Genomic DNA, 26210 nt, shown 5'->3' on the forward strand with positions numbered 1-26210 from the left:
AAGAACTCTGTCATGATGTGCCAGAACAGATGGTAGCAGCAGCATGGCATTTCACAGTTTTCTTGAACGCAACCTCCAACACCACAACAACAACAGCGGACGGCTTCAGGAGACTGTCCCTCAGCAGAATATTTCTGCAGCTTTGCAGTATGACAGAGAATTTCAACCCCCCCCCCCCACAACCTAACAATTTCAGAACAGACGGCAATGAGACTGAAGCCAGAAGAGTTAGAAATGTACTCACCAAATACTTTGACCCATAACTTACTGAATAAATAAGTATACTTATTTTGCCCTGTTTTCTGTCCTTGCTCGTATGAAGGTGGTTTACCTATTTAGGCAAGTACTTCTCTGACAAAAGATGTGTTACAGCCTAATATAACATTGTATGGAAATACAAGATAACACTGATGCAGACATGTTTTATATATTTAACAAGGTGCTTTATTAATGTATTGCTAGTGCAAACATTCAATAGGTGCAATTGTCACTACTTCCAAAATGCCATTTTTAATTAGTAGCTTATGTTTGGCATAGACGTGAAAATGTTAAGGCCAAAAAAGGAAAATTGTAAGTTTCACTTTTACTTAGGTAAAAATAAAATCATTTTTGCCCAGTGATTTGTTTTATTGCACATGTTAAATACAGCAAAATAATACAGAAAGACATGGCAAAAGTAAAGGCAAACAAATGAGGTAACAGCAAACTTCACTTTTGCCCAGTAACAAGCCTTATTGCATTTAGTTGTAGCTGTCATCCCCTTCATCAGTGAAGAGATTACGGCTGTAGGAAATGTTTCCACTACTCTCTGTGAACTCCCTGTCGCTTGCCTCCATACACTCTAGTATTTGTTTTTTTAGCTTTACATCCTCCTGCGTGAGAGCCAACAGCTGTCCGTCGTTTGGCAATTTCCTTTCAAGCTTTTCTAGTCTGTAACTGGACAAACACACTCCAAGTCTTTCATGGCGAGATTCGACACCAAACATGTCGCTTGTTTACGGCAGATGTGTCCTGTGCATGCCGAGTAGGAGGAGATTCGCCCAAATACCCATTTTAATGTGGACGGAGGTATTTTCAAATAAGCATGGTGTGGACGCCTATCGTTTTTACACAAAGCCGGCGTTCTCAAATTTATCCGGTCTAGTGTGGACGTAGCCTGAGATTGTGCCGAGTTCAATGCCTGAGATTCTGATGGGTTCAATGTCAGACATCGTGTAGAGTTGTAAAACTAGTTGAATTTTAATCCCTTTTCCAGCGAGACCTGAAATCCTACTTTCTGCAAGTACATTTCAGGAATGTAGGATATGCAGGCATGTGTTTAATACAGATGGTTATGTTTCTGATGTACAGTTCAGAGGGTTCTTGGGATCCAGGTGCACAAATAGAGAGTATGGCAGACTCCCCCACTCTCACAGCTTTTAACTGCAGCATCATCGAGAGCGTCCTATCAACCTGCATCATTGAAGCTGAAAGCCAATGGATCAGAAGACCCTACAGAGTACAGTAAAAACTACCAAAAGGATCACTACGATCTCCCTCTCCCATGTTTGTGACATATACTGGGAGGGTTGCATTTGAAGGGCCCAAAGTATTGTTTGGGATCCCTACCATCTATCTCGCAATCCCTTTGACCCAATACTGTTAGGATGGAGGTACAGGAGCACCAGGACAAGGACTTCCAGACTGGGTTACAGCTCCTTCCCCCAGACTGTGAGAATAATGAACACCTTGCCACCACTGAGGTCTCGTCACCAGGACAGCAAGCAGTTTACCATTTACTATGGTATTTGCTTTTTAACGTTTACCTACACTGTGCACTACATGCACTTTTGAATTATATTTCATTAACTTATTTGTGGTAGTATCTTGTTTTAAATGCTGTGTGTGATCGCCCGCTGTGTGGCGTAGTGGCATCAGCGTCGGACTTCGGAGCGAAGGCTCCCTAATTCGAATCCAGCCAGATCCCTTGCACCATGCTGGGTTGAGCGTCGAGGTAGCAACTCGGCCTCGTAAGAACAAGAAAGCCTGCTAAAAAAAACGCCATTACGACAGCGTACCGATGACTCCACTTGGAGTTAAGGGCTTTCTTATTCTGTGTGTGATACATGTTTTTTGGCTGCACTGTGGTCTGGAGGAACATTGTTCCACTTTGTTTTTTATACACACACACACACACACACACACACATGTATATATACACACAAACTTGAACTTGATAAACAGAAGAGATTCTGCAGATGCTGGAAATCTTGAGCAACACACACACACAATGCTGAAAGAACTCAGCAAGTCAGGCAGCATCTATAGAGAGATTGAGACCCTTCATCAAGATAAGAAGTCACATGGTATGCTTGCCTTTTGAGTCAAGGCAAGTGCGTTGAAGATTCAGGAGGTTCTGTTGCAGTTTTATTAAACTCTGGTTAGAACCTGTCTGGAATATTGCATACAGTCCTGACTCCCCCCGTTATAGGATGGATGTTGTGGCTTTGCAGAGGATGTGGACTCGGTCAGCCAGGATGCTGCCTGGATTCAAAGGCATGTGTAAGAAGCAGAGATTGAACAAGCTGGCATTGCTTTCTCTGGAACAGCAGATACTGAGGGGAGATCTGATAGAAATTAATTAACAACTGAGCAGCATAGATAGACAGCCACTTTTCCTCAAGGCTGGAATGTCTAATGCTAGAGGGAAGATGCAGTGAAGGTGAAAAGGGGAGTTTAATTGAGAAGTGTGGCCAAGTTTGGTTTTCACGTGTAGGATAGCACGTGTCCAGAAATCCCTGCCGAGGGTGGTGGTGGAGGCAGATATGGACCAAGTGCAGATAGATTAAAGGCAGGCTTTCACGGCAGCCATCCATTTTAATTTTACTTCCCATTCCGACATGTCGGTCTGGCCTCCACTACTGCCACAATGCCACGCCCTCAGGTTGGAGGAGCAATCTCTCATATTCTGTTTGGTTAGCGTGAACGTCAATTATTCTAACGTTTGGCAATTTCTCCCCCCCACCCCTCTCTTTTGCCCTTTCCCCTCTTACCCCATCTCTCCTGCCCATCCCATCCCTCTAGTTCCCTGCCTCCTTCCCTTTCTCCCATAGTCCACTCTCCTATCAGATTTCTCCTTCTACCTATCATCTCCCACCTTCTTACTCCATCAACCCTTCCCCCACCCATCTTCTCCCTCACCTGGTCTCACTCATCACCTTCCAACTTGCATTCCCTTCCCTCCCCCCACCTTACACTGACTTCTTCTCCCATCCTTTCCAGTTCTGACGAAGGGTCTCAACACCAAACAGTGACTGGTCATTCCTCTCCATGGAAGCTGTCTGCCCTGCAGAGTTCCTCCAGCATTTTGTGTGAATTGATTGGATAGAAATGTACAAGATTATGTGAGGCCTAGACAGAGTGGAGAGCCAGCATCCTTTTTCCCAAGGGGTCAATGGCCAATACCTGAGGAATCCCTCTTAAGGTGAGTGTTGGAAACCTTAAGGTGATGTCAGAAGTTGTTCTTTTAAGGCAGAGAGTGGTCAGTGCCTGTAATGCACTGCTGGGTTGGAGACAGACACATTAGGGACATTTAGGAGTCTCTTACACAGGGACACAGATGGCAGAAAGGTGCAGGTTATGGGCTGATGGGCCCATACTGTGTTCTACATTCCATCTCAGAGACAACGTTGACACAGACAGCAGGTTACATAAAAATGGAGAGTTCAGTGTTATAAATAAGCCAGGAAGAATGAGAGATGCTGGTTTTCTTGCTTGGGTTCAGCCCCACACCATCAATGGAAGAAGCCGAGGACAGGCAGGTTGTTCTGGGAGTGGGGAAGGGTTCTAAAATGGCCAGTGCTCAACAAAACATCCAATTTTCACGCATGGCGTTGCTGCCTCAGAACAACTAACTTCACCACCTACAGTTGCTAGAAAAAAGTTAGTGAACTCTTTCCAATTACCTGGCTTTCTGCATTAATTACTCATAAAGTATGATCTGATCTTCTTCGAAGTCACAATAATACACCAGCACAATCTGCCTAAAATAATAACACACAAACGAGTGTACTTTTCATGTCTTTATTGAATAAATGTTTAATCATTCACAGTCCTGGCTGAGAAAAGCATGAAAACCCTTGTATTTAAAAACTAGTAGAGCGTCCTACAGCAGTAAGAAACATCACCAAATGTTTCCTGTAGTTGTTGATCATAGAAGAATGTTACATTTCATCAATATTTCTGGGACACTTTGCATGAACAGCCCTCTTCAGGTCATGCCACAGCATCTCAAGTGGGTTAAAGATCTGGACTGACTTGGCCATTCCAAAACACACATTTTCTTCTTTTTAAACTATTTTGTTGTTGATTTACTCTTGTGTCTTGTCACATTATCCAGCTTCTATTAAGCATCAGGTTATGGATCACAACCTTGACATTCTCTTGTAAAATGTCTTGATATAATTTTGAATTCATTGTTCCCTCAATGATTGCAAGCAACCCAGGCCCTGAGGCAGCAAAGCAGCCCCAAACTATGATGCTCCTGTCACCTTTTTTCACAGTTTGGATAAGGTTTTGGTGTTGATGAGCAGTGCCTTTTTCCCTCCAAATATAGTGGTATGCATTTCTGCCAAAAAGTTCAACTTTTGTCTGATCTGTCCACAGAACATTGTTCCAAAAACAGTGTGGAACATCCAGGTTGTCTTTTGCAAACTTGAGACGTGCAGCAATGTTTTTATTTTTGGAGAGCTGTGGTTTCCTCTGTAGTGTCCTTCCATGAACACCATTCTTGTTCAGTGTTTTTCCTCATAGTGAACACATGAACAGAGACATTTTCTAGAAATTTCTGCAGGTCTTTTGCTGTTACCCTTGAATTATTTTTCACCTCCTTTAGTATTGCACTTTGTGCTCTTGGTGTGATCTTTGCGGGATGCCCATTCCGAGGGAGAAAAGCAACAGTACTGAGTTTCCTCCATTTGTAGATAATTTCTATTACTGCAGTATGCTGCAAGATCAAACTACATCCGAAGAAAATCCACCACTCCAGAAAAACTGGAAAACCTGGCATCAACACAACAGAGATGAAACAGTCAGAAAAGGTTGACCAGTTTGCCAAGTCAGTACAGGGTGCCATGACTACCTCCTCACAAGGAGATACTACAACAGAACGATGGTCATACCTTCGCGACACCATCCACGAATCAGCACTCTCTATCTTTGGAAGAAAGACCACAAAGAGCAGTGGCTGGTTTGAGGCAAAGTCCAACATCATGACTCCTGTCATCGAAGCCAAGCATGCAGCTCTCACAGAGTACAAGCGCTCACCATCCGACCAAATGCTCCAGGCACTTCGAGCCACTAGAAGCAAAGTGCAGCGGACTGCGAGGCAGTGCACAAATGAGTACTGGCTCCAGCTCAGTGAGGACATTCAGACAGCAGCTGTGACAGGCAACATCAGATCAATGTATGATGGTATCAAGAAGGCCCCTGGGCCATCGCAGAACAAGACAGCACCCCTGAAGTCATCCAGCGGTGAAATAATCACTGATAAAAGCAAGCAGATGGAACACTGGGAAGAACACCACTCTGAGCTCTTCTCGAGGGAAAATATTGTTGTTAGCTCAGCCATTGATGCCATCGATTGTCTACCAGTCATTGATGAACTTGACTCCGCACCAACCATTGAGGACCTCAGCTAGGCAATTGACAGTCTGGCCCCAGGAAAAGCTCCTGGAAATGATGGGATTCCTCCAGACCTGATCAAACACTGCAAGAGCTCACTCCTCCAACCTTTACATGAGGTCCTCCGTCAGCGCTGGAAGGAAGGAGCCATACCACAGGATATGTGCGACTCCAAAATCGTCACTTTGTACAAGAACAAGGGTGGTAGGAGTGACTGCAACAGCTACAGGGGTATCTCCCTCCTGAGCATTGTAGGCAAAGTCTTAGCTCGTGTAACTCCAGCACGTCTACAAACTCTGGCAGAACGGGTCTACCCTAAGTCCAAATGTGGTTTTCGCTCAAGGAGGTCAACTGTCGACATGATTTTCTCACTCCGTCAACTCCAGGAAAAGTACAGGGAACAACAGAAACCCCTCTATGTCACCTTCATCGACTTGACCAAGGCATTCCACCTTGTCAGCAGGAATGGCTCTTTCAGATTCTCCTGTCCCGGCAAGATAGGCTGTCCCCCGAAACTTCAAAGTATCATCAAATCATTCAATGACGACATGAGGGCTACTGTTCAGTACGATGGCAGCTCATCAGAACCCTTCACTATTTGTAGTGGAGTCAAACAAGGATGCGTGTTGGCCCCAACGTTATTTGGCATCTTCTCCTCTCTGCTATTGAAACACTCGTTTGGGATGTGGACCAAAGTCATCTACATGCACACCAGGTCTGATGGGCCGCTGTTCAACCTTGCGTGCCTGAGAGCAAGAACAACAGTGCAAAAGATCTTAATGCATGACATGCTCTTTGCCGATGACGCTGCTATAACCTCGCACACTAAACAGCAACTACAAACTCTCATGGACCATTTCTGCAAGGACCTTGGGCTTACCATCAGCCTAAAGAAAACAAATGTCCTTGCCCAGAACGTAGTGGAGACACCAATCATTACTACTGACAATTACGATCTACAAGTGGTCCACGAGTTCACATATTTGGCAGCGACCAGTAGCGACACTCTCTCCCTCGATGCTGAAATCAATAGGAGTATCGGCAAAGCAGCATCGATCCTTGCTCAACTCTTTTCGCGGGTCTGGGAGAATCCGAAACTCGCTACAAAGACCAGACTGTCTTGTACAATGCATGTGTTATCAGCACCCTCCTGTATGGTAGCAAGACTTGGACTATCTACTCCAAGCAGGAGAGGAAACTCAGTAGTTTTCACCTGTGCAGCCTTCACCGCATCCTCGGCATCACCTGGAGAGACAAAGTCCCAAACTCCGAGGTCCTCTCCCACACTGGACTTCCCACAATGTTCACATTTTTAAGACAACGCAGACTGCACTGGCTGAGCCACATCCATCGCATGAAGGACAGTAGACTGCCAAAGGACATCCTCTATGGAGAACTAGCAACAGGCAAGAGGAACATTGGTAGACCCCAGCTTCGCCTCAAGGACCTCTGCAAGCGCGACATGAAAGCCTTAAAAATCAACACAGAGTGCTGGGAGGATACAGCAGTTGACCGCAACAAATGGTGAGGCACTCTTCAGCAACACTTAGAGCAAGGCCAAAGGGTGATGCTGAGTCAGTTTGAGGAGCGGAGAGCTAAACGGAGAGCACAGTGCACAGCGGACAACAATTCCACGACGCCCTACACATGCAGTAACTGTGGCAGAGCCTGCTGTTCCAGGATCGGCCTCAGTAGCCACAGTCGACGCTGCTCGACAAACCAGTGACTACCAGAGGCGCAGTACCCATGGTCGACCACGGCCGACAGAGGCCACCACCACAGACTGATGAGCACTCAGCTCTTTAGAAATGCTTTTGTAGCCTTTTCCAGCTTGATGCATCTCAACAATTTTTCTCTGGTCCTCTGAAAGCTGTTTTGATCGAGGCATGGTACACATAAACAGATCTTTCTTGAGAATCTATCGTTGACCTGACTTTGTGTGTCTTTTATAGGGCAGGGCACATCTACAACCCACATCTCCAATCTCATCTCATTGATTGGAACAAATAGCTTTTGTAGTAGGAGTTACCCCAGAGGTTCACATACTTTTCTGAACCTAGACTGTGATCCTTTAAATGGTGTACTGAGTAATGGCAGGAAGAAGTACAATTGTTTATGGCCTATTAGTATAGGCAGATAGTGTGACTTAGATGAAGATCAGACCACATTTTATGAGTAATTAATGCAGAAAACCTGGTAATTGCTAAGGGTTCACAAACTTTTTCCTGTATATTCTGTTCTTAAAATATCCCTAGAAATGGTATAAAATCAAATTGATAAAAGACAATTTGGTGACAGTACAGTGGCAGGACAGGTGAAGCTCCGGTGACCCTGGTCCAAACCTGGTTTCCTGTCCTATCTGTGCACACTTTGTGAAATCTCCTGGTGACTGCATGGGTTTCCTCAAACATCCTAAGTACTTGTCCCATTGTGAATTGTCTCCAGTGTGACGGTGAGTGGTAGAACTGGGGAATAGATGCTGATGGGGAGAATACAATGGAATTAATGTGGGCAACCTGATGGTCCATGTACCCAACTGGGTTGAAGGAACCATTTCCAGAGTTTCGGTTCATCGTTTACAGGTTGCTGATTTCAAAATACTGTAATTTCTGAACAGCTCCAGCAGAGGGAGCCACTATGCCATGAGCTGAAGTTGATTGATCAGCATGCAGTTTCTTTGTGTTTTTCATTAAAGAGGGTTCTTAAGATTAATCTCATCACAAAAAAGCTACGTAACTGAATTTATCTGATGACTGCACTGGGCTCTGCGAGATCCAGGTCAAAATCACCAGCCTACCACTCAACCACTCAAGACTTCCAAGTGAAACGGAGTGAGTGAACTGTGAACATTTTGAAGGAATCGAACAGGCAGTTGGGGAATTTTGTGGTGGGGGGGGGGGGGGGTCCTGAATTACTTTGCATATTTTGCTGCAGATTCCTTTGTGATTAACAAAAACGGCTAGGAGACAGGCAGGGACTGCTGAAGTTGATGGGGAATGTGAAAGAGCATCCAATCATTACAGCCAACCACACAATGCTAGGGAACTGCAGAGTCCCAGCTGAATCCAAGATAAACCTTTCAGATTAGGAAATGTAGCCTCACTCCTCTATATCGGATGTAAATACTGAACTACTTTCTCAATAATACAGTAGGACTGTCTCCTAAATGCAGACGGCAGATTTTCCATACCAGACACTTTCAGGGTAATTACAAAAGGAATCAGGATCAGATTTAATATCACCAGCATATGTTATGAAATTTGCAAAGTTCGCGGCAACAGAAAATGATAACAGAGAGAAAAAAGAACTGTGAATATATATAAAATAGTTAAATAAGTAGAGCAAAAAAAAGAAATAAAAAAGTATGAGGTAGTGTTTATGCGTTTAATGTCCATTCAGAAATCAGATGGAAGAGGGGAAGAAGCTGCTCCTGAATCACTGAGTGTGTGCCTTCAGGCTTCTGTACCTCCTACCTGATGGTAGAAATGAGAACTAGGCATGATCTGGGTGATGGGGGTACTTAATGATGGACATTGTCTTTTTGAGGCATTGTTCCTTGAAGATGTTCTGGATACTGTGGAGGCCAGAGCTCATGATGGAGCTGACTACGTTTGCAACTCTCTGCAGCTTACTCTGATCCTGTACAGTGCTTCCCTCCCACCCCCACCATACTAGAACACCAGACGGTGGTACAACCAATTAGAATGCTCTCCGCAGTACACCTGTAGAAATTTGCGAGTGTTTTAGGTGACATACCAAACCTCCTTAAACTCCTAATGACATACCGGAATTACAGCTGATGTCCTTATTCAGCTAATTAAATTAAAATTTGAAATGTTTTCTTTATAGTGAGTTTGTTTGCAACCTGCACTGGTTTGCTTCATGCATTGAACATAAAATATTAATTTGTCATAAGCTTCTATCGCCCTCTGGTGTTGAAGGAGAGGATTGGGAGGAAACTCCTCCAATGACTTGGGAGATTGGCAGGATTTTCGATGAATGTACAGTATACACACGCATCCTCCCTTGAGTGCTGCTCTCTAGTGTTCACTCTGTGGAAGACAAGCTGGATTGCCTGTGGCTGACCCAATGCAAAACTACTTGTTTTACCTTTGTCTACAGAACAAGTATGAGATGAGGAACTGCTGCATACTTGTTCTTGCAGAAACATGGCTCCAAGTCAACATCCCAGGCACCATCAATCTACAGGCTATGCCACTCAGGGACTTGTGCTGATATTACTTTTTGTGACTGTATGTGCTATTGTATGTAACTGTATTTGGCACCTTGGCTCGAGAGGAACACTGTTTCATTTAGCTGTACAAACATGTATGGTTGAATGACAATTAAACTTGAACTTGAACAAGCTTTGTCTGCTGACTGTAGCTCCAAGACCAAGTTTTGGGGCAACCTAACTTCTGCAACAGAGGCAGTATAGATTGAAGAGTTTCCCAGTTAACCTGTGCATTAGTTGACAATGGGATCACTGAAGATGCCAAAAGCTGACTGTCTGACTATGTTGCTGCACGCCTCTCCGAGCAGTTGATGTTTCCACCCCCTGCCTTTCTGATCCCGACAAAGGATCATGGCCTGAAAAGTTTATTCATTTCTATGGATGCTGCTTAAACTGCAGAGTCCCTCCAGCATTTTGTGTGCGTTGTCTAGATTTCCTGAGTCTGCAGAATCTCTTGCTGCAAAGAATTGGATTGTACAACAACACCAACCAACAACACAACATCATACTTCATTTTGCAGGTCACTTGAGGGTTGTCCAAGGGTTAAGAGAGTTTTACAAATGATGAAACATTTACTCAAGATTATCTGAAACATTGACCTTTATATCTTTCCCTCCCCAATCCCACTTTCTCTCAAACACGTCCAGCAGCTTGTCTTCATTTTAAGGCTCTGCTGTATTTGGTTGCTGCATTCCTTCTCATCTTCTCTGGCCTGAGAACTTGGACCCAATGCATTGTCCAAAGCCTTAGAGATGAAATCTCCACCTGCTCTGGGGGGGGGGAAGAAGGCTTCTGCACTTACCCAGTGAAGACGAAGTTGATCTCCCACGTCAATGGCCAACATCAACCCCTCAAGTCCATGCTATCAAAATGGAAACTCGATCATCGTCATAACGTAGTGTTTACTGGACCCTCTTGTATGAATACTAGCTCCTCCAGATAAGTACATAACAGTACCTATACATTCAAACCACCTCAGGAGATGAGAATTGCTTTAGAAATGCAACTTTGCCTTACCTTTAGAGCTGGAAGCTCTTTGGCTGACTCAGTGGTAGCTGGAACAGACGGAATGGTTGGAACTTCACTGTTTGGACAGGCTTCCTCCACACTTGGAACATCACTGGAAAGACAGGAGGAAGGGAGAGTCCATGAGTGCTATCTCCTGTGGTTGGCTCCGTAGAACCACGACACCTGAACAGTTACCTTCCCCATGAGAAAGAAAATGGTCAGGCTTTCCTGCGGATGATTCTCTGCCCGATGAAGCAGCGAAGGCTACCTCAGCAAATATACTTAAGACAGAGTTGGATAGATTTTTGCATAGTAAGGGCATTAATGGTTATGGGGAAATAGCAGGTAGGTGGGAATGAGCCCGTGGTCAGATCAGTCATGACCTTATTAAATGATGGAGCAGGCTCAATGGGTCAGATGGCCTACTCCTGCTCCTATTTCTTAAGTTCACCCAATAGTGGGAAAGTCTAGAACCACAGGGCACAGCTTCGGAATAGAAGGACATCCTTTCAGAACAGAGATGAGAAGGAATTTCTTTAGCTAGTGGGTAGTGAATGTGTAAAATCCATTGCCACAGACAGCTGTGGAGGCCAAGTCATTGGGCGTATTTAAAGCGGAGGTTGATAGGCTCTGGATTGAGGACATCAAAGCTTATGGAGAGAAGGCAGGAGAATGGAGCTGAGAAGGAAAATAAATCAGCCATGATGGAATGGTGGAGCAGATTCGATGGGCCGAATGGCCTAATTCTGCTCTGATGTCTTATGGTCCAGAGGGACCAGTCAGATATAGATAAATCCGATATAGATAAAGTTTCGATGTTCAACACCTTCCCCACCATGCTCAGCAGTCCTTACCACAGAATGAAACAGCTTTCTCCAATGAAGATGGATGATTCTATTACAAATGGATGAACACAGCAAAGGCAAACATCCATTTCACAACCGGATGAAGCAATTCTACCCTACTAACCAGTCAGGGAGAGGAACTCATGATATGAGCAAAGCTTTCAAACATTTTAGCTTGGTTCAAACCTCTTCTTAGAATCAGCACAGCAAAAGGTGAGCAGTTTCAAGTTCCTAGGTGTCAACGTCTCTGAGGATCTGTCCTGGGACCAGCATATTGACGTAGTTGCAAAAAAGGCACGACAGAGGCTATACTTCATAAGGAGTTTGAGGAGATTTGGTATGTCACCAACGGCAGGCAAATTTCTAAAGATGCAGCAGGCACCGTGGCCAGCTCTGAGGCTGAACAGAGAAGGGTAAAGTCAGGCCGAACAGTTGTGATAGGGACTCAATAGTTAGGGGATCCTATGCGGCAAAAGAGATGCTAGGATGGAGTGTTGCTTCCCAGGTGCTAGGGTCCGGGATGTCCCGAGCAGCAGTAGCGTAGCACTAACTTCTCATGACTACCATAAGGGAGGAGCTACAGCAGCCATTTGGGAACAGCTTCTTCCACTCCGCCATTCCATTTCAGAGTGGACCACGGAACCATGAATACTTCCTCACCTCCTGCACTACTTATTTGTTTAAATATCTTACTGTAACTTATCGTAAACTTATCTACATTGTAATCCAGTTAATGAGACACATGAGGGCCGGTACATTTTGACCCAATTAAGCAGCTGTCCCAATTAGCTGAAATTTCATGGAAATAGTTTAAAAAAAGGTATATAAAAGACAAGCTGCTATTTACCTGAGTAACAAATTATGTATTTACAAACCCCATTTCCAGAAAAGTTGGGATATTTTCCAAAATGCAATATAAACAAAAATCTGTGATATGTTAATTCACGTGAACCTTTATTTAACTGACAAAAGTACAAAGAAAAGATTTTCAATAGTTTTACTGACCAACTTAATTGTATTTTGTAAATATACACATATTTAGAATTTGATGGCTGCAACACACTCAACAAAAGTTGGGACGGAGTTAAAATAAGATTGAAAATTGCACAGAATATTCAAGTAACACCGATTTGGAAGACTCCACATTAAGCAGGCTAATTGGTAGCAGGTGAGGTATCATGACTGGGTATAAAAGTAGAGTCTGTCAAAGGCTCAGTCTTTGCAAGCAAGGATGGGTCATGGCTCACCCCTTTGTGCCAAAATTCGTGAGAGAATCGTTAGTCAGTTCAAAAGGAACGTTTCCCAATGCAAGATTGCAGAGAATTTAGGTCTTTCAACATTTACAGTACATAATATTGTGAAAAGATTCAGAGAATTCAGAGACATCTCAGTGCGTAAAGGGCAAGGTCGGAAACCAATGTTGAATATGCATGATCTTCGAGCCCTCAGGCAGCACTGCCTAAGAAACCGTCATGCTACTGTGACAATTATAGCCACCTGGGCTCGGGAGTACTTTGGAAAACCCGTTGTCACTTAACACAGTCCATCGCTGCATCCAGAAATGCAACTTGAAACTGTATTACGCAAGGAGGAAGCCATACATCAACTCTATGCAAAACGCCAGCGAGTTCTCTGGGCCTGAGCTCATCTCAGATGGACCGAAAGACTGTGGAACAGTGTGCTGTGGTCAGATGAATCCACATTTCAGCTAGTTTTTGGAAAAAACGGGCATCAAGTTCTCCATGCCAAAGATGAAAACGACCATCCTGATTGTTATCAGCGAAAGGTGCAAAAGCCAGCATCTGTGATGGTATGGGGGTGCATCAGTGCCCACGGCATGAGTGAGTTGCATGTATGTGAAGGTACCATCGACTCTGAAGCGTATATTAGGATTTTAGAGAGACATATGTTGCCATCAAGGTGACATCTCTTCCTGGGACGTCCCTGCTTATTTCAGCAGGACAATGCCAGACCACATTCTGCATGGGCTACAACAGCATGGCTTTGTAGACACAGAGTGCATGTGCTTGACTGGCCTGCTGCCGGTTCAGATCTATCTCCTATTGAAAATATATGGTGCATCATGAAGAGGAGAATCAGACAACGGAGACAATGGACTGTTGAGCTGCTGAAGTCTTATATCAAGCAAGAAAGTTCAGAATTTCCAATTGCAAATCTACTACAATTAGCATCCTCAGTTCCAAAACTATTAAAAAGTGTTATTAAAAGGAAAGGTGATGTAACACAATAGTAAACATGCCTCTGTCCCAACTTTTACAGCCATCAAATTCTAAATTTGTGTATATTTACAAAATACAATTAAGTTGGTCAGTAAAACTATTGAGAATCTTTTCTTTGTACTTTTGTCAGTTAAATAAAGGTTCACGTGAATTAACATATCACGGATTTTTGTTTTCATTGCATTTTGGAAAATATCCCAACTTTTCTGGAAATGGGGTTTGTAAATGAAATACAAAATAATCAATACTACAATTTTATAAAACTATGCATTAGTTCATAATAGTTATTGATGGGATGCTGCCAAATTTTTTTGACTGTAAGTGAACAAGGTCAGCACAGACACCTCATGCAGGTAATGGACTGCCTTCAAATAATATTTCACAATTGAATCCTTCAAATCTTCGTTTTCATTGTAACATCCAAAATGGTTGTCAATGCCTTCAGAGTTTTCATTGTTCATAACTTGTTGACATAGGGAAACAGTTTCATTTTCACTCCAGGACATTTCAGTCATCTCCAAGACCGAATGCTTGAAACCACAGTGAACAAACCAGTTATGAATGGTCTTACTGTTTATTACTTGACAGCTATCAATGACAAAAATTTGCTGTTTTTTGTACATGAACACACATAAAAACTATTCATTCTCAGCATGCTGTAGTGTTTATCAGCCTCACAGCATGTATGTGACAGACACTGGTTAGACACCGTTTGGTACCAGTCTCCAGTCCCAATTAAGCAGCATAGTGTCCCAGATAAATGAAAGGAATTCTGGCTATTTTCTTGATTTGATTTTTGTTCTTAAAGAGTTGTCCCATATAAGCCGATGGCCCAATTAACTAGCAGCCCAGTTAACCAGAATCCACCATATTGCACTATACTGCAGCCAAGAAACAACAAAATTTAATGACAAATATCTGTGACAGTAAGCCTGATTCTGATTCTAAATCCATTATGATATAATGAAATAGTAACCTCAGACATGTTTAAAGGAAATGAGCTCTGGGGATATTAGTGCGCAAATGAACTTGCAGAAAATCCTGAAGGATTGGGCAGAAAGCCTGTGTACATCTTGGTTGGTGAAACTATATATTTTAAGACCACAGTGTTGCATAATCCCAATAGTTGCAATGGCCAGATGTTACCTCAAGAACCACATTTTCTCCCACATTTATTGACAAGACCTTGGTCTTTGTGGTTCTTCAAAGAACTAATGGCACCAGCTAACAGGTTCAAGCCCAGAATAGGTACTGCACCTGCCCATTTACCTCCTCCCTCACCTCCATTCAGGGCTCCAAACAATCCTTCCAGGTGAGGCAACACTTCACCTGCTTATCTGCTGGGGTCGTTCATTGTGTCTGGTGCTCCCAATGCAGCTTCCTCTACACTGGTGTGACCTGCTATAAACTGAGGAACTATTTGTCAAGCACCTTCGCTCCATTCACCAACAGCAGAACTTCCCAATGGGCAAACATTTTAATTCTGAATCCCATTCCCGGTCCATGACCTCTTGTGCCACAATGAGGCCATCCTCATGGTGGAGAAGCAACAGCTTATATTCTGTCTGGGGAGCCTCCAACCTGATGGCATGAATGTCAATTTCTCCTTCAGGTAAAAAAAAAATCCCCCCCCCCTCAACTTTCCATCATCTTCTATTTCCCACTTTGGCCACTCTTCTCACCTGCGAATCACCTCCCCTCCCGCTTCCCTTTCTCCTACGGTCCACTCTATTCTCCTATCAGATTCCTTCTTCTCCTGCCCTTTACTTTCCCACCCACCTAGCTTCACCTATCACCTTCTAACTATTCTCCTCAACCCCCCCTCCCCCCACTTTTAATCTTTTTATTCTGGTGTCTTCCCCCTTCTTTTCCAGTCCTGAAAAGGGTCTCAGCCCAAGACGGTGACTGCTTAGTTATTTCCATATAGGCTGTCTAACCTGCTGAGTTCTTCCAGCTTTTTGAGTGTGTAGTTCTGGATTTCCAGAATCTTCAAAAGTCCTTCTGTTTGGAATCCTCTTACCCTGCCCATGTCTGGATTTGCACCACCTTTTGTGATGATAAATGATAGAAACTATAATAACCAATACATCATTACTGTAAAACATAATTTAAAATCCAGGTGTTGTAAAGGTTGCATACTATCAATTAAATATGGTAAAAAAAACTGTTTTTCACACCCTGGTTATTAGAACTCAATGGGAAATCAGAACAAGTTCCTGCCTGTTTTAATCTGATGGTATTAAAGAGTATTATTTAATTTTAAACACAGGATTTGGTAGATTTGCTTGGAACTGGCTCACGGCGCCAGGTTTGTACATCAGAGCTGGGTATCATCCTACTCTGAAGTTTCCACCATCATTATGTGTCATGTCACTGAAGCTGCCATAGAACCCAAAATCATTGTATTTTAGTTTAAACACTGCGTGAGGTTGCAGCTTAAATGCAGATTAAAAGGTGTCTATTAACATTGGGCAGCAGACTGATTCACAGATTCCCATTCCCTGTCTTTAAGCTTCTCTGTGCGTCTGTTTCAGAGACTGACACCCCAAAATGTGATGCAAGGTTTTGTGAGAAATGGTCTAGATCTTTCTTTATGTTGTAGTTTATCACTCAAAAGAAACGACAGTGCCTTCTGAAGTCAGGGAGTTGAGGAGCCGTGACATCTGGTAGCTATGACAGAATGGACGAATGCTGGAACCCTTTGGACACCGTTGTAGGTGTCCGACCAAATACCTAGATCCAATATTCACATTTTGCAAGATGGACTGGATGCCCTTCTGTAAACTCCACCCCATTTTTTTTTGTGGCCAGACAGCCAAATTGGTAGATATATCAGTGTCAACATCTTAGAGGATCTTCCTGGGCCCAAAACAGTGATGTAATTATTAAGAAAGAACTCCAGTAGGTATGCTTTGGGTATCTGAGGAGATATGGCATGTCACCAACCAACATAGCAAATTTCCACAAAAATACCATGGAGTGCACTCTTAAAAGCTCGAAGTAAATTTATAATCAAAGTACATATATGTCACCATGTACAAGCCTGAGATTCATTCCCCTTGGAAGTTTTCATGTTTTATTGTTTTACAACATTGAATCACAGTGAATTTAATTTGGCTTTTTTGACACAGATCAACAGAAAAAGACTTTGGTGTCAAAGTGAAAACAGATCTCTACAAAAAGATCTAAATAATTGATTGCATAAATACTGCCCCCCCTTCAAGTCAATAATTAGTACATGCACCTGTGGCAGCAATTCTAGCCCTGTGTTTGTGTGGATAGGTTCCTATCAGGTTTATTATATCTAGACATTTCAATTTTTCCCCATTCTTTACAAAACTGCTCAAGCTCTGTCAGATTGCATGGGGATTGTGAGTGAACAGGCCTTTTCAAGTCCAGCCACAAATTCTCAATTGGATTGAGGTCTGGACTCTGATTTGGCCCTCCAGGACACTTAACTTTGTTGTTGTTAAGACATTCCTGTGTAGCTTTGGCCTTATGCTTGGGGTCATTGTCTTGCTGGAAAACAAATCTTTTTCCAAGTCACAGTTCTTTTACAGAGACTGCATCAGGAACCTTTTTCCAGCTGACTTCAGAGTCTCCCACATGCCTTCTGGCAAACTCCAGCCAATATTTCAAGTGAGTTTCTTTTCAACAGTGGCTTTCTCTTTGCCACTCTCCCATAAAGCTGTGATTAGTGAAGCATCTGGGCAACAGTATTCATATGCACAGTCACTCCCATCTCAGCCACTTAAGCTTGCAACTCCTCCAGAATTGTCATAGGCCTCTTGGTGGCCTCCCTCACTAGTCCCCTTCTTGCACGGTCACTCAGTTTTTGAGGATGGACTGGTCTAGGCAGATTTACAGCTCTGCCATATTCTTTCCATTTCTTGATGATTGACTTAACTGTACTCCATGGGATATTCAGTTACTTGGAAATTTTCTTGTATTAATCTCCTGACTTGTGCTTTTTAATAACCTTTTCGCAGAATTGCTTGGAGTGTTCTTTTGTGTTTGTGGTGTAGTTTCTGCCAGGATACTGACTCACCAGCAGTTGGACCTGTCAGTTACAGGTGTATTTTTGCTACAATCAATTGAAACACCTTGACTAAATACAGGTCTCCAAAAGCAGATTCCCATTTAATTAATTATGTGACTTCTAAAACCAATTGGATGCACCAATAATGATTTGGTGTGTTATATGAGAGGAGGGAAAATTCTTATGCTGTCAATTATTTTGTGTTTTATATTTGTAATTAATTTAGATCAATTTGTAGAGATTTGTTTTCACTTTGACATGGAAGAGTCTTTTTCTGTTGATCAGTGCCGGAAAAGTCAAATTAAATTCGTTGTGATTCAATGTTGTGTTACGAATGTGGAGCAACTCTGAGGGGCTGAAGGGTGCAAAGTCGCCCCCTCCTTTTTGAGAATTGTAAGATCAGTACACGGCCAGGTACACTGTCTGGGCCAGATGTTTTCTGTGGGTTCGCCCTCCAGAGGAATGCTCCCACATCAGCCTCAGAGTCCGAAATCACAGGGTCGTTTGCGGAGTGAAAGTTCATGAAAGGATCTCCACGTTTTGTTGGTCAAAGCAAGCATAAAAGTTTGGTCCGGAATTCCGCATCTGAGATGGCTTTATGGGGATCATACCTGGACCTTCTGTATTTTTCTTCGTCACTAGACTTGAACACCAGTAATGTGACCCTCAGCAGGTCGCAGATCTCTTGGCTCATCCAGAGCTTCTGGTTGTGGATGACCGAATGACACCAATGACTTCATGAACTCCGTGACAACCACAGCATATTCATTCAGGTCCTCAGATGAGTCCTTGAACACTGCCCAGTCTAGAGTTGAAGCAATCCTATAGCCGCTCCTCTGCCTCCTGTGACCACCACAATGTTGTCGTCCTCGCTGAAGCCTTGCTCCTTAGCCTCTGCCTGTCTGCAGGCAGGAGAAAGACAATGATCTGATACGCCACTATGCTGTCCAGGGATGAAATGAAAGGCAGTCCTGATCGTAGTGTAACAGTGGTCAAGTGTGTTGGAAACCCTGGCACTGCAGGTGATAAGTTGATGATAACTGGGCAAGAGTTTCTTCAAGCAAGGCTGACTGAAGTCCCCAGCAATGATGTGAAAGGGACCGGAGTGGGCAGTTTTTTGTTTGCTAATCATGGCACTCAAATCAAGTGTTGGCTTGGCATATGCTGTTGGCTGGGTGCATCACTGGAGGCTCCTACAAACAGGATTGAAGGAGGCCAGAGAGCAGGCCTAGACTCAGACAGCTCCATCATGGGCACAACTGAGGACATCTTCAGAATCAGGTTTAACATCGCCGGCTTATGTCGTGAAATTTGTTAATTTAGCGGCAGCAGTGCAATGCAATACATGACAATATAGAAAAAATAAATAAGTAAATCAAATACAGTGTGTGTGAGTGTGTGTGTGTGTGTGTGTGTGTGTGTGTATATAATTAAATTAAAAATAGTGCAAAAACAGAAATAATAGAAGTGATGTATTGTTTATGGGTTCAATGTCCATTTAGGAATCAGATGGCAGAGGGAAAGAAGCTGTTCCTGAATCGCTGAGTGTGTGCCTTCAGGCTTCTGTACCTCCTACCTGATGGTAACAGTGAGAAGAGCAAAAGATGGTGCCTTGAGAAGGAGCATCCTTCATGAAGAAACCTCACTGTATACATGTCATCTTCCCAGTACCCTCACTGTATACATGTCATCTTCCCAGTACCCTCACTGTATACAGGTCATCTTCCCAGTACCCTCACTGTATACAGGTCATCTTCCCAGTACCCTCACTGTAACATGTCATCATCCCAGTACCCTCACTGTAACATGTCATCTTCCCAGTACCCTCACTGTAACGTGTCATCTTCCCAGTACCCTCACTGTAACGTGTCATCTTCCCAGTACCCTCACTGTAACGTGTCATCTTCCCAGTACCCTCACTGTAACGTGTCATCTTCCCAGTACCCTCACTGTATACATGTCATCTTCCCAGTACCCTCACTGTAACGTGTCATCTTCCCAGTACCCTCACTGTATACATGTCATCTTCCCAGTACCCTCACTGTAACGTGTCATCTTCCCAGTACCCTCACTGTATACAGGTCATCTTCCCAGTACCCTCACTGTAGCAGGTCATCTTCCCAGTACCCTCACTGTAACATGTCATCTTCCCAGTACCCTCACTGTATACATGTCATCTTCCCAGTACCCTCACTGTATACATGTCATCTTCCCAGTACCCTCACTGTATACATGTCATCTTCCCAGTACCCTCACTGTAACATGTCATCTTCCCAGTACCCTCACTGTAACATGTCATCTTCCCAGTACCCTCACTGTATACATGTCATCTTCCCAGTACCCTCACTGTAACATGTCATCTTCCCAGTACCCTCACTGTAACATGTCATCTTCCCAGTACCCTCACTGTAACATGTCATTTTCCCATTACCCTCACTGTAACATGTCATCTTCTCATTACTACCATTGGGGAGGAGGTACAGGAATCGAAAGATGTACAATCAACATTTTTAGAACAACTTCTTCCCCTCCACCATCAGATTTCTGAATGGCCCATGGACACTACCTCACTGTTCCCCTTTTGCACTGTTTACTTATTACTGTAACTCATCGTAATTTTTTTGTGATGTACACTGAATACTGCGCATAATAACAAATTCCGTAGTTGTCGGTGATAATAAACCTGGTTCTCAATCTGCTTGTCACCTGCGAGATACAGACCAAGTTCTGAAACGTCATAGTATAGACTGGGTAGCAGATGTTCAACCATCATGGGCAACATGGGTTAATGATGGAAGATTTCTATGATTCTCTCTGGCGGACTAATCCTCCATTTCTACCAATCTGTGCTGGACAAAAGCAGCTGGTTTATTACCAAGCCGCAATTACCTCTCTCACCGTTCCATCTGCATTTACTTGACATCTCCATTCTTGCGCAAACCTTATGTCTTCATTTTACAATGCAATTGGGTAAATGAAATAGAAAGGCAATATTGCTTTTTATTTCTGAATGCAACGCTATTGTGCTAAAAAGCCATGAAAGACTCTTCTTCACCTTTCACTCAAACAGTCCACCTCACATTTTCATTCACAACTCGTATGACCCAAATATCGAAACTCAACCTGAGGTGAGGGTTGGGTTGAAGGAAAGGCTAAAGGTCATGGTAGCATAGTGGTTAACACAACACTTTACAGTACCAGCGACCCAGGTTCAATTGCCACCACTGTTTGCAAGGAGTGTGTACGTTCTCCCCACAACTGCACGAGTTTCCTCCCACAGTCCGAAGATGTACGGATTGGTAGGTTCATTGGTCATTGTAAATTGTCCCGTGATTAGGCCAGGGGAAAATGGGGGCTGCTGGGTCCCACAGCTTGAAAGGTCAGAAGGGCCTATTCCACACTATATCTCAATAAATTAAAAAATCACAACTAACTTCTGTGGCCAACTTTGCTCAAGTTAACACACACAAATTGCTGAAGTAACTCAGCAGGTCAGGAACTGAAGAGTGGTGTATTCCTTCAGATCCTCTCATGAATCCTTGAATGTGGCCCAGTCCACTTACTGGAAGCTATCCCATAGCCACTCCTATGTCTCCCACAAACACCTCTTCAAAATCCTTACTCTGGAGCCTTGCTCTTTAGCCTTTGTCTGTCTGATGTCGAGAAGGACAGCTGGGTGATTAGATTTCTCGAAATGCAGTCCAGGGGTGGAACAGTAGGCACTCCTTATAGTTGTGTAGCAGTGGTCGAGTGTGTTGGGACTGCACTGTGGCTCACCTGGTTCCACAGTTATCAGAGAGCTTTGGGGCAGCAAGGATATGCAAAGTACTACATTAAGAGTACTGCGCACAAGTCTTGGGCACACACATATATATAGCTAGGGTGCCTAAGAACTTTGCTCTGTATTTGTCAACATGCAGTGGAGAGTGTGTTTGGAATTTTTTTGCGATAACAGTACAGTGCAATACAGGTGGCCCCCGCTTTTTGAACATTCGATTTACGACAACTCGCTGTTACAAAAACTTACATTAGTACCTGTTTTCGCTAACCAAAGAGGATATTGCTTTTATGAAAAAAAGACCCCCGCTTTATACACGTGTTTACCCCAAGAAAGACTACAATGACCGTGAAGCCTCGTGCGGGCAGTTGCTTGCGCATGCATGTACGTGTCGATTTTTTTTCTCCAAATCGATTTTGGCTCGCTGTCTTCCCGAGTTTGATAGGTAAAACTACACCTCACTTACAATATTTCTACTTTATATAGGCTGTATATTTATCATATCATTCCTGCTTTTACCGTATGTTAGTGTTATTTTAGGTTTTATGTGTTATTTGGTATGATTTGGTAGGTTATTTTTTGGGTCTGGGAACGTTCAAACATTTTTCCCATATAAATTAATGGTAATTGCTTCTTCGCTTTATCACATTTCGGATTACAAACTGTTTCATAGGAACGCTCTACCTTCGGATTGCAGGGAAAACCTGTACATAAAATTATAACAGTGCTGTGCAAAGTTTCTAGGTACTCACTGTATAAACTAAATTTGGATCTCTCTTCAGCTGCAGGTTGACTGTTAAACTAAAGCTCACCTTAAACAAAGACAATCATGGGATCTGGCTCTATCCACTCCAAAGCTGTTCAAAACATTAGCTATAACTCTCTAGACATCGGTAATGCAACACGTTCATTATGGTAACTGCTTTAGCAACAGTAACGACATAGGAACAGTCACTTCCATTTCACGACTAGCATTTCCCCGGTTGCTTTCCTGGTTTTATTTGATCCAGTTGCCTAATGAGGGACCATTCTAAAACATTCTGGCTGATCTTCCTACCCAAACCCAGTATCCTCTGAATAGGTGCACTTCCCTTTCCCATACAAAGTTAAGCTTCTGCAGATGGTGATATATGATGATACCCCAGTGCCTCAGGGGTACAAGAATAGCACGTGTGAGAGACTCGCTCTCTTTCCTTTGTCTCCAGAGGTTCCTCTTCACACTGAGGTTGCAACCAGTGCTGAAGAACCTTTGGGAAAGCGTGCTGCAGATATAGGCGGGTATATGTGCACTCTTAGCTAAGTATCTGTTTGTTTTAGGTTTAGTTTGTAGCTGTTTAACTTGGGTAGACTTAATTACGTACCTATTGAGTTTGAAGTGTTACTGAATGTTTAGTGTCTTAGCGTGGCTAAGGTAAGTTCTTGTTAGACTTAGATATTTGGTTGACAGTTTTACTGTTCGTCTATAAAGAAATAGTTAACATGCTTATTCATAACCAGTATCTTTTGTCTCATTTACCGAACATGCGAATCTGCTTCCCCATAACGAGTTAATATTCATCGTGAGTGATTTTGCATCCCTGCAGAAAAAATTCTTCTTTATTATGATTAATCTAATTGTAGTTTAGTTGGTAAACCACAGAAAAACCTACCAGGTGAAGGGGTCACAAGTTGGCATATTTCTCCACAGATCCCCGCCACTTTGCCATTTTGGAATTCTGCTCGGCAATAAAATAGAGTCTGTGATTCCCAAGCTCCTGGTTTGAAAGATGAGAAATGGAAAAGTTAAACAGTAAAAAATACATAAGCGGAGTTCACTCACTGTCTCACGACAACCAATATACACGCCCAACTAGTCCATATTGGACCATTCACAGTCTAACAACCAATATAGACGTCCAACCACTCCACACTAAACCACCTGGCCTCACAATAATCAATATACATGTCCAAACAGTCCATACTAGACCACCAACTATCTCACAACAACCAATATACAAGATAAAACAGTCCAAGCTAGGGGTTATAATTAACTTGAGTCTTCCCTTGACTCTCCTTGATGTTCTGTGCTCTGCATGTCCTTTGCCAACATCTCCATAAGCTATTCCAAGGAATATAGCTCAACCACTGCAATGGGAGTGCATTCTGCATTCTTATCAAACTCCCCGGTTAGCAGGGCCCTCTGAACTCCCTGATGCAGGGTTTCGACTCAAAATGTGAACAATTTCTGTCTCCCCACTCCACAGATGTTGCTTGATCCACTGACTTGCTCAAGTAGATTGCGTGATACTCCCTCTGAATTCCCTGATTACTATCTCTGCTGGGTGCTCCAGATCCTAATGGCGAAAGGCAGTATGGTGGCATGACCAGCAAATCAACAGCGACTTCAGCTTCAATGCTGCCTGTCTGGAGCTTCTGCGTTCTTTCTCCCTGTGACGACCACACTGATTTCCTCCCACATCTCAAAGACGTCTGGGTTGATAAGTTCATTGATCAGTAAGCTGCCCCTAGACAGCAATTTACAGAATGCACTTGACCACAGGCAGATGGAATATATTAAATGCTGAGCAAAATATTGCAATGTTTAAATGGAAGCATGCTCAAACCTTATTTGCATGCAATTGTACAATTTTCGCTTTAGGGCATGCAGAGAAAAAGTTTTAACCCTGCTAATCACATCCCAATACACAGACTTCTCAAGTCATTTTGATCTGAAGGAGAACTCACAGGATTCTGGAACATTCAGACCATCCAGTCTATACCAAACTATCCCTCTGCCCAGACCCATTGAGTTGCACCTGGATCATAACCCTCTGTACTCCTACATGTACTTATCCAAAACTCTTAAATGTTGAAACCAAGCCTGTATCCACCACTTCCGCTGGCAACACACACAAAATGCTGGAGGAGCTCAGCAGGTCAGGCAGCACTTATGGAGATGAATAAACAGTTGATGTTTTGGGCAAAGACCCTTTAATCAGGACTGGAAAGGATGGGTGAAGATTCCAGAATAAAAAGGTGGAAGGGGGGTGGGGGAAGTGGGGGATAGCTAGAAAGTGATAGGTGAAGCCAGGTGGGTAAGAAAGGTAAAGGGCTGGAGAGGAAGGGATCTGACAGAAGAGGAGAGTAGGCCAAAGAAGAAAGATAAGAAGGAGGAGCACCAAAGGAGGTGATAGACAGGTGAGGAGAAGAGCTAAGAGGCCCATCTGGTGAATAGAGGAAGAAGAAAAGAGGGGGGGAAAATGATGTTCATACATCATGCTACCCAGATGGAATACAAGCTGTTGCTCCTACTTCCCAAGACACAAGAGGAGGCCTTGGTTTGACCTGTTGGACAGGAATGGGAAATGGAATTAAAATGTTGACCACTAGGAAATTCCATTTTCGGTGGATGGAGCGGAGGTGCCCCCAATTTACGACGGGTCTCACCAATGTAGAGCAGGACGAAAATGGAGCACTGGATACTCTCGACAACCCAAACAGACTCAAAGGTGAAGAGGAGTCTGCTCTCCTATCAGATTCCTTCCTCTGCAGCCCCTCATCTTTCCCACACACCCGGCTTAATCTATCACTTTCCAGCTATCCACCTTCCCATCCCCTGAATTTTTTTTTTGGCGTCTTCTCCCTTTCTTTTCAGTCTTGCCTCACCTGGAAGACTGTCTGGGGCCCTGAATGGAGATAAGAAAGGAGGTGAATGGGAGATGAACTTTTCCCCTCCCCCTTCCCTCATCTTCTATTCCCACTGTGGCCTCTTACCTCTTCTCCTTACCTGTCTATCATCTCCCCCTATTGCCCTTCTTCTTCCCTTCCTCTCTTTTCCTATCAGATTCCTTCCTCTACGACCCTTTACCTTGCCCCTCACCCGGCTTCACCTATCATATTCTAGCTATCCCTGCTCCCACAACCCCCCAACTTATTCTGGCACCTTGCCCCTTCCTTTCGAGTCCTGAAGAAGAATATCGAATGCTTATTCCTTTCCATTGATGCTGCCTGACCTGCTGAGCTCCTCCAGCATTGTGTGTGTGTGTTGCTTTGGATTTCTAACTTCTGCAGAATCACAAGTGTTCCACACTCAGCACTCTGGGTGAAACTCCCCCACAGGTCCCCCTTAAATAATTCACCTTTCACTCTAAACCTACGTCTTCTAGCTCTAGTCTCACAAAACCTCAGTGGAAAAGGGCGTCCTGCATTTCTCTATCTATGCTGCTCATAATTTTGTGTACTTCTATCAAATCTCCCCTCATTCTCCTACACTCCAGGAAATAAAGTCCTGACCTTCCTGAACTATGGTCAGCTCATCATCATGGGACAAGGGGCCTGTACTGTGCTGTATAGCGTTGTATGTTCTGTGTTTACTCAATCCTTCCCGAGAACTCAGGTCCACAAGTATCAGCAACATTTCCATAA

The 26210-nt window shown here is 43.5% G+C and overlaps 2 protein-coding genes across 3 annotated transcripts in view; one reads left to right on the top strand and one right to left on the bottom strand.

The window, feature by feature from the left end:
• The window catches only part of si:dkey-3d4.3 (uncharacterized), a 166408-nt gene that overhangs the window by 119834 nt on the left and 20364 nt on the right, over positions 1-26210 (top strand). The gene's annotated exons all lie outside the window — the stretch shown is intronic.
• Positions 1-26210, bottom strand: part of epb41l5 (erythrocyte membrane protein band 4.1 like 5) — a 218943-nt gene that overhangs the window by 12585 nt on the left and 180148 nt on the right. The window contains exons 20-21 of the mRNA XM_059970330.1: positions 23456-23560; positions 10914-11016 (exon numbers count right to left, since the gene is read on the bottom strand). Of these exons, the coding sequence (XP_059826313.1) occupies positions 10914-11016; positions 23456-23560 (208 nt within the window). The remainder of the gene's footprint in view (positions 1-10913; positions 11017-23455; positions 23561-26210) is intronic.

This window comes from Hypanus sabinus, chromosome 5 (genome assembly GCF_030144855.1).
Source record: "Hypanus sabinus isolate sHypSab1 chromosome 5, sHypSab1.hap1, whole genome shotgun sequence".
NCBI classification, from domain to species: Eukaryota; Metazoa; Chordata; class Chondrichthyes; order Myliobatiformes; family Dasyatidae; genus Hypanus; species Hypanus sabinus.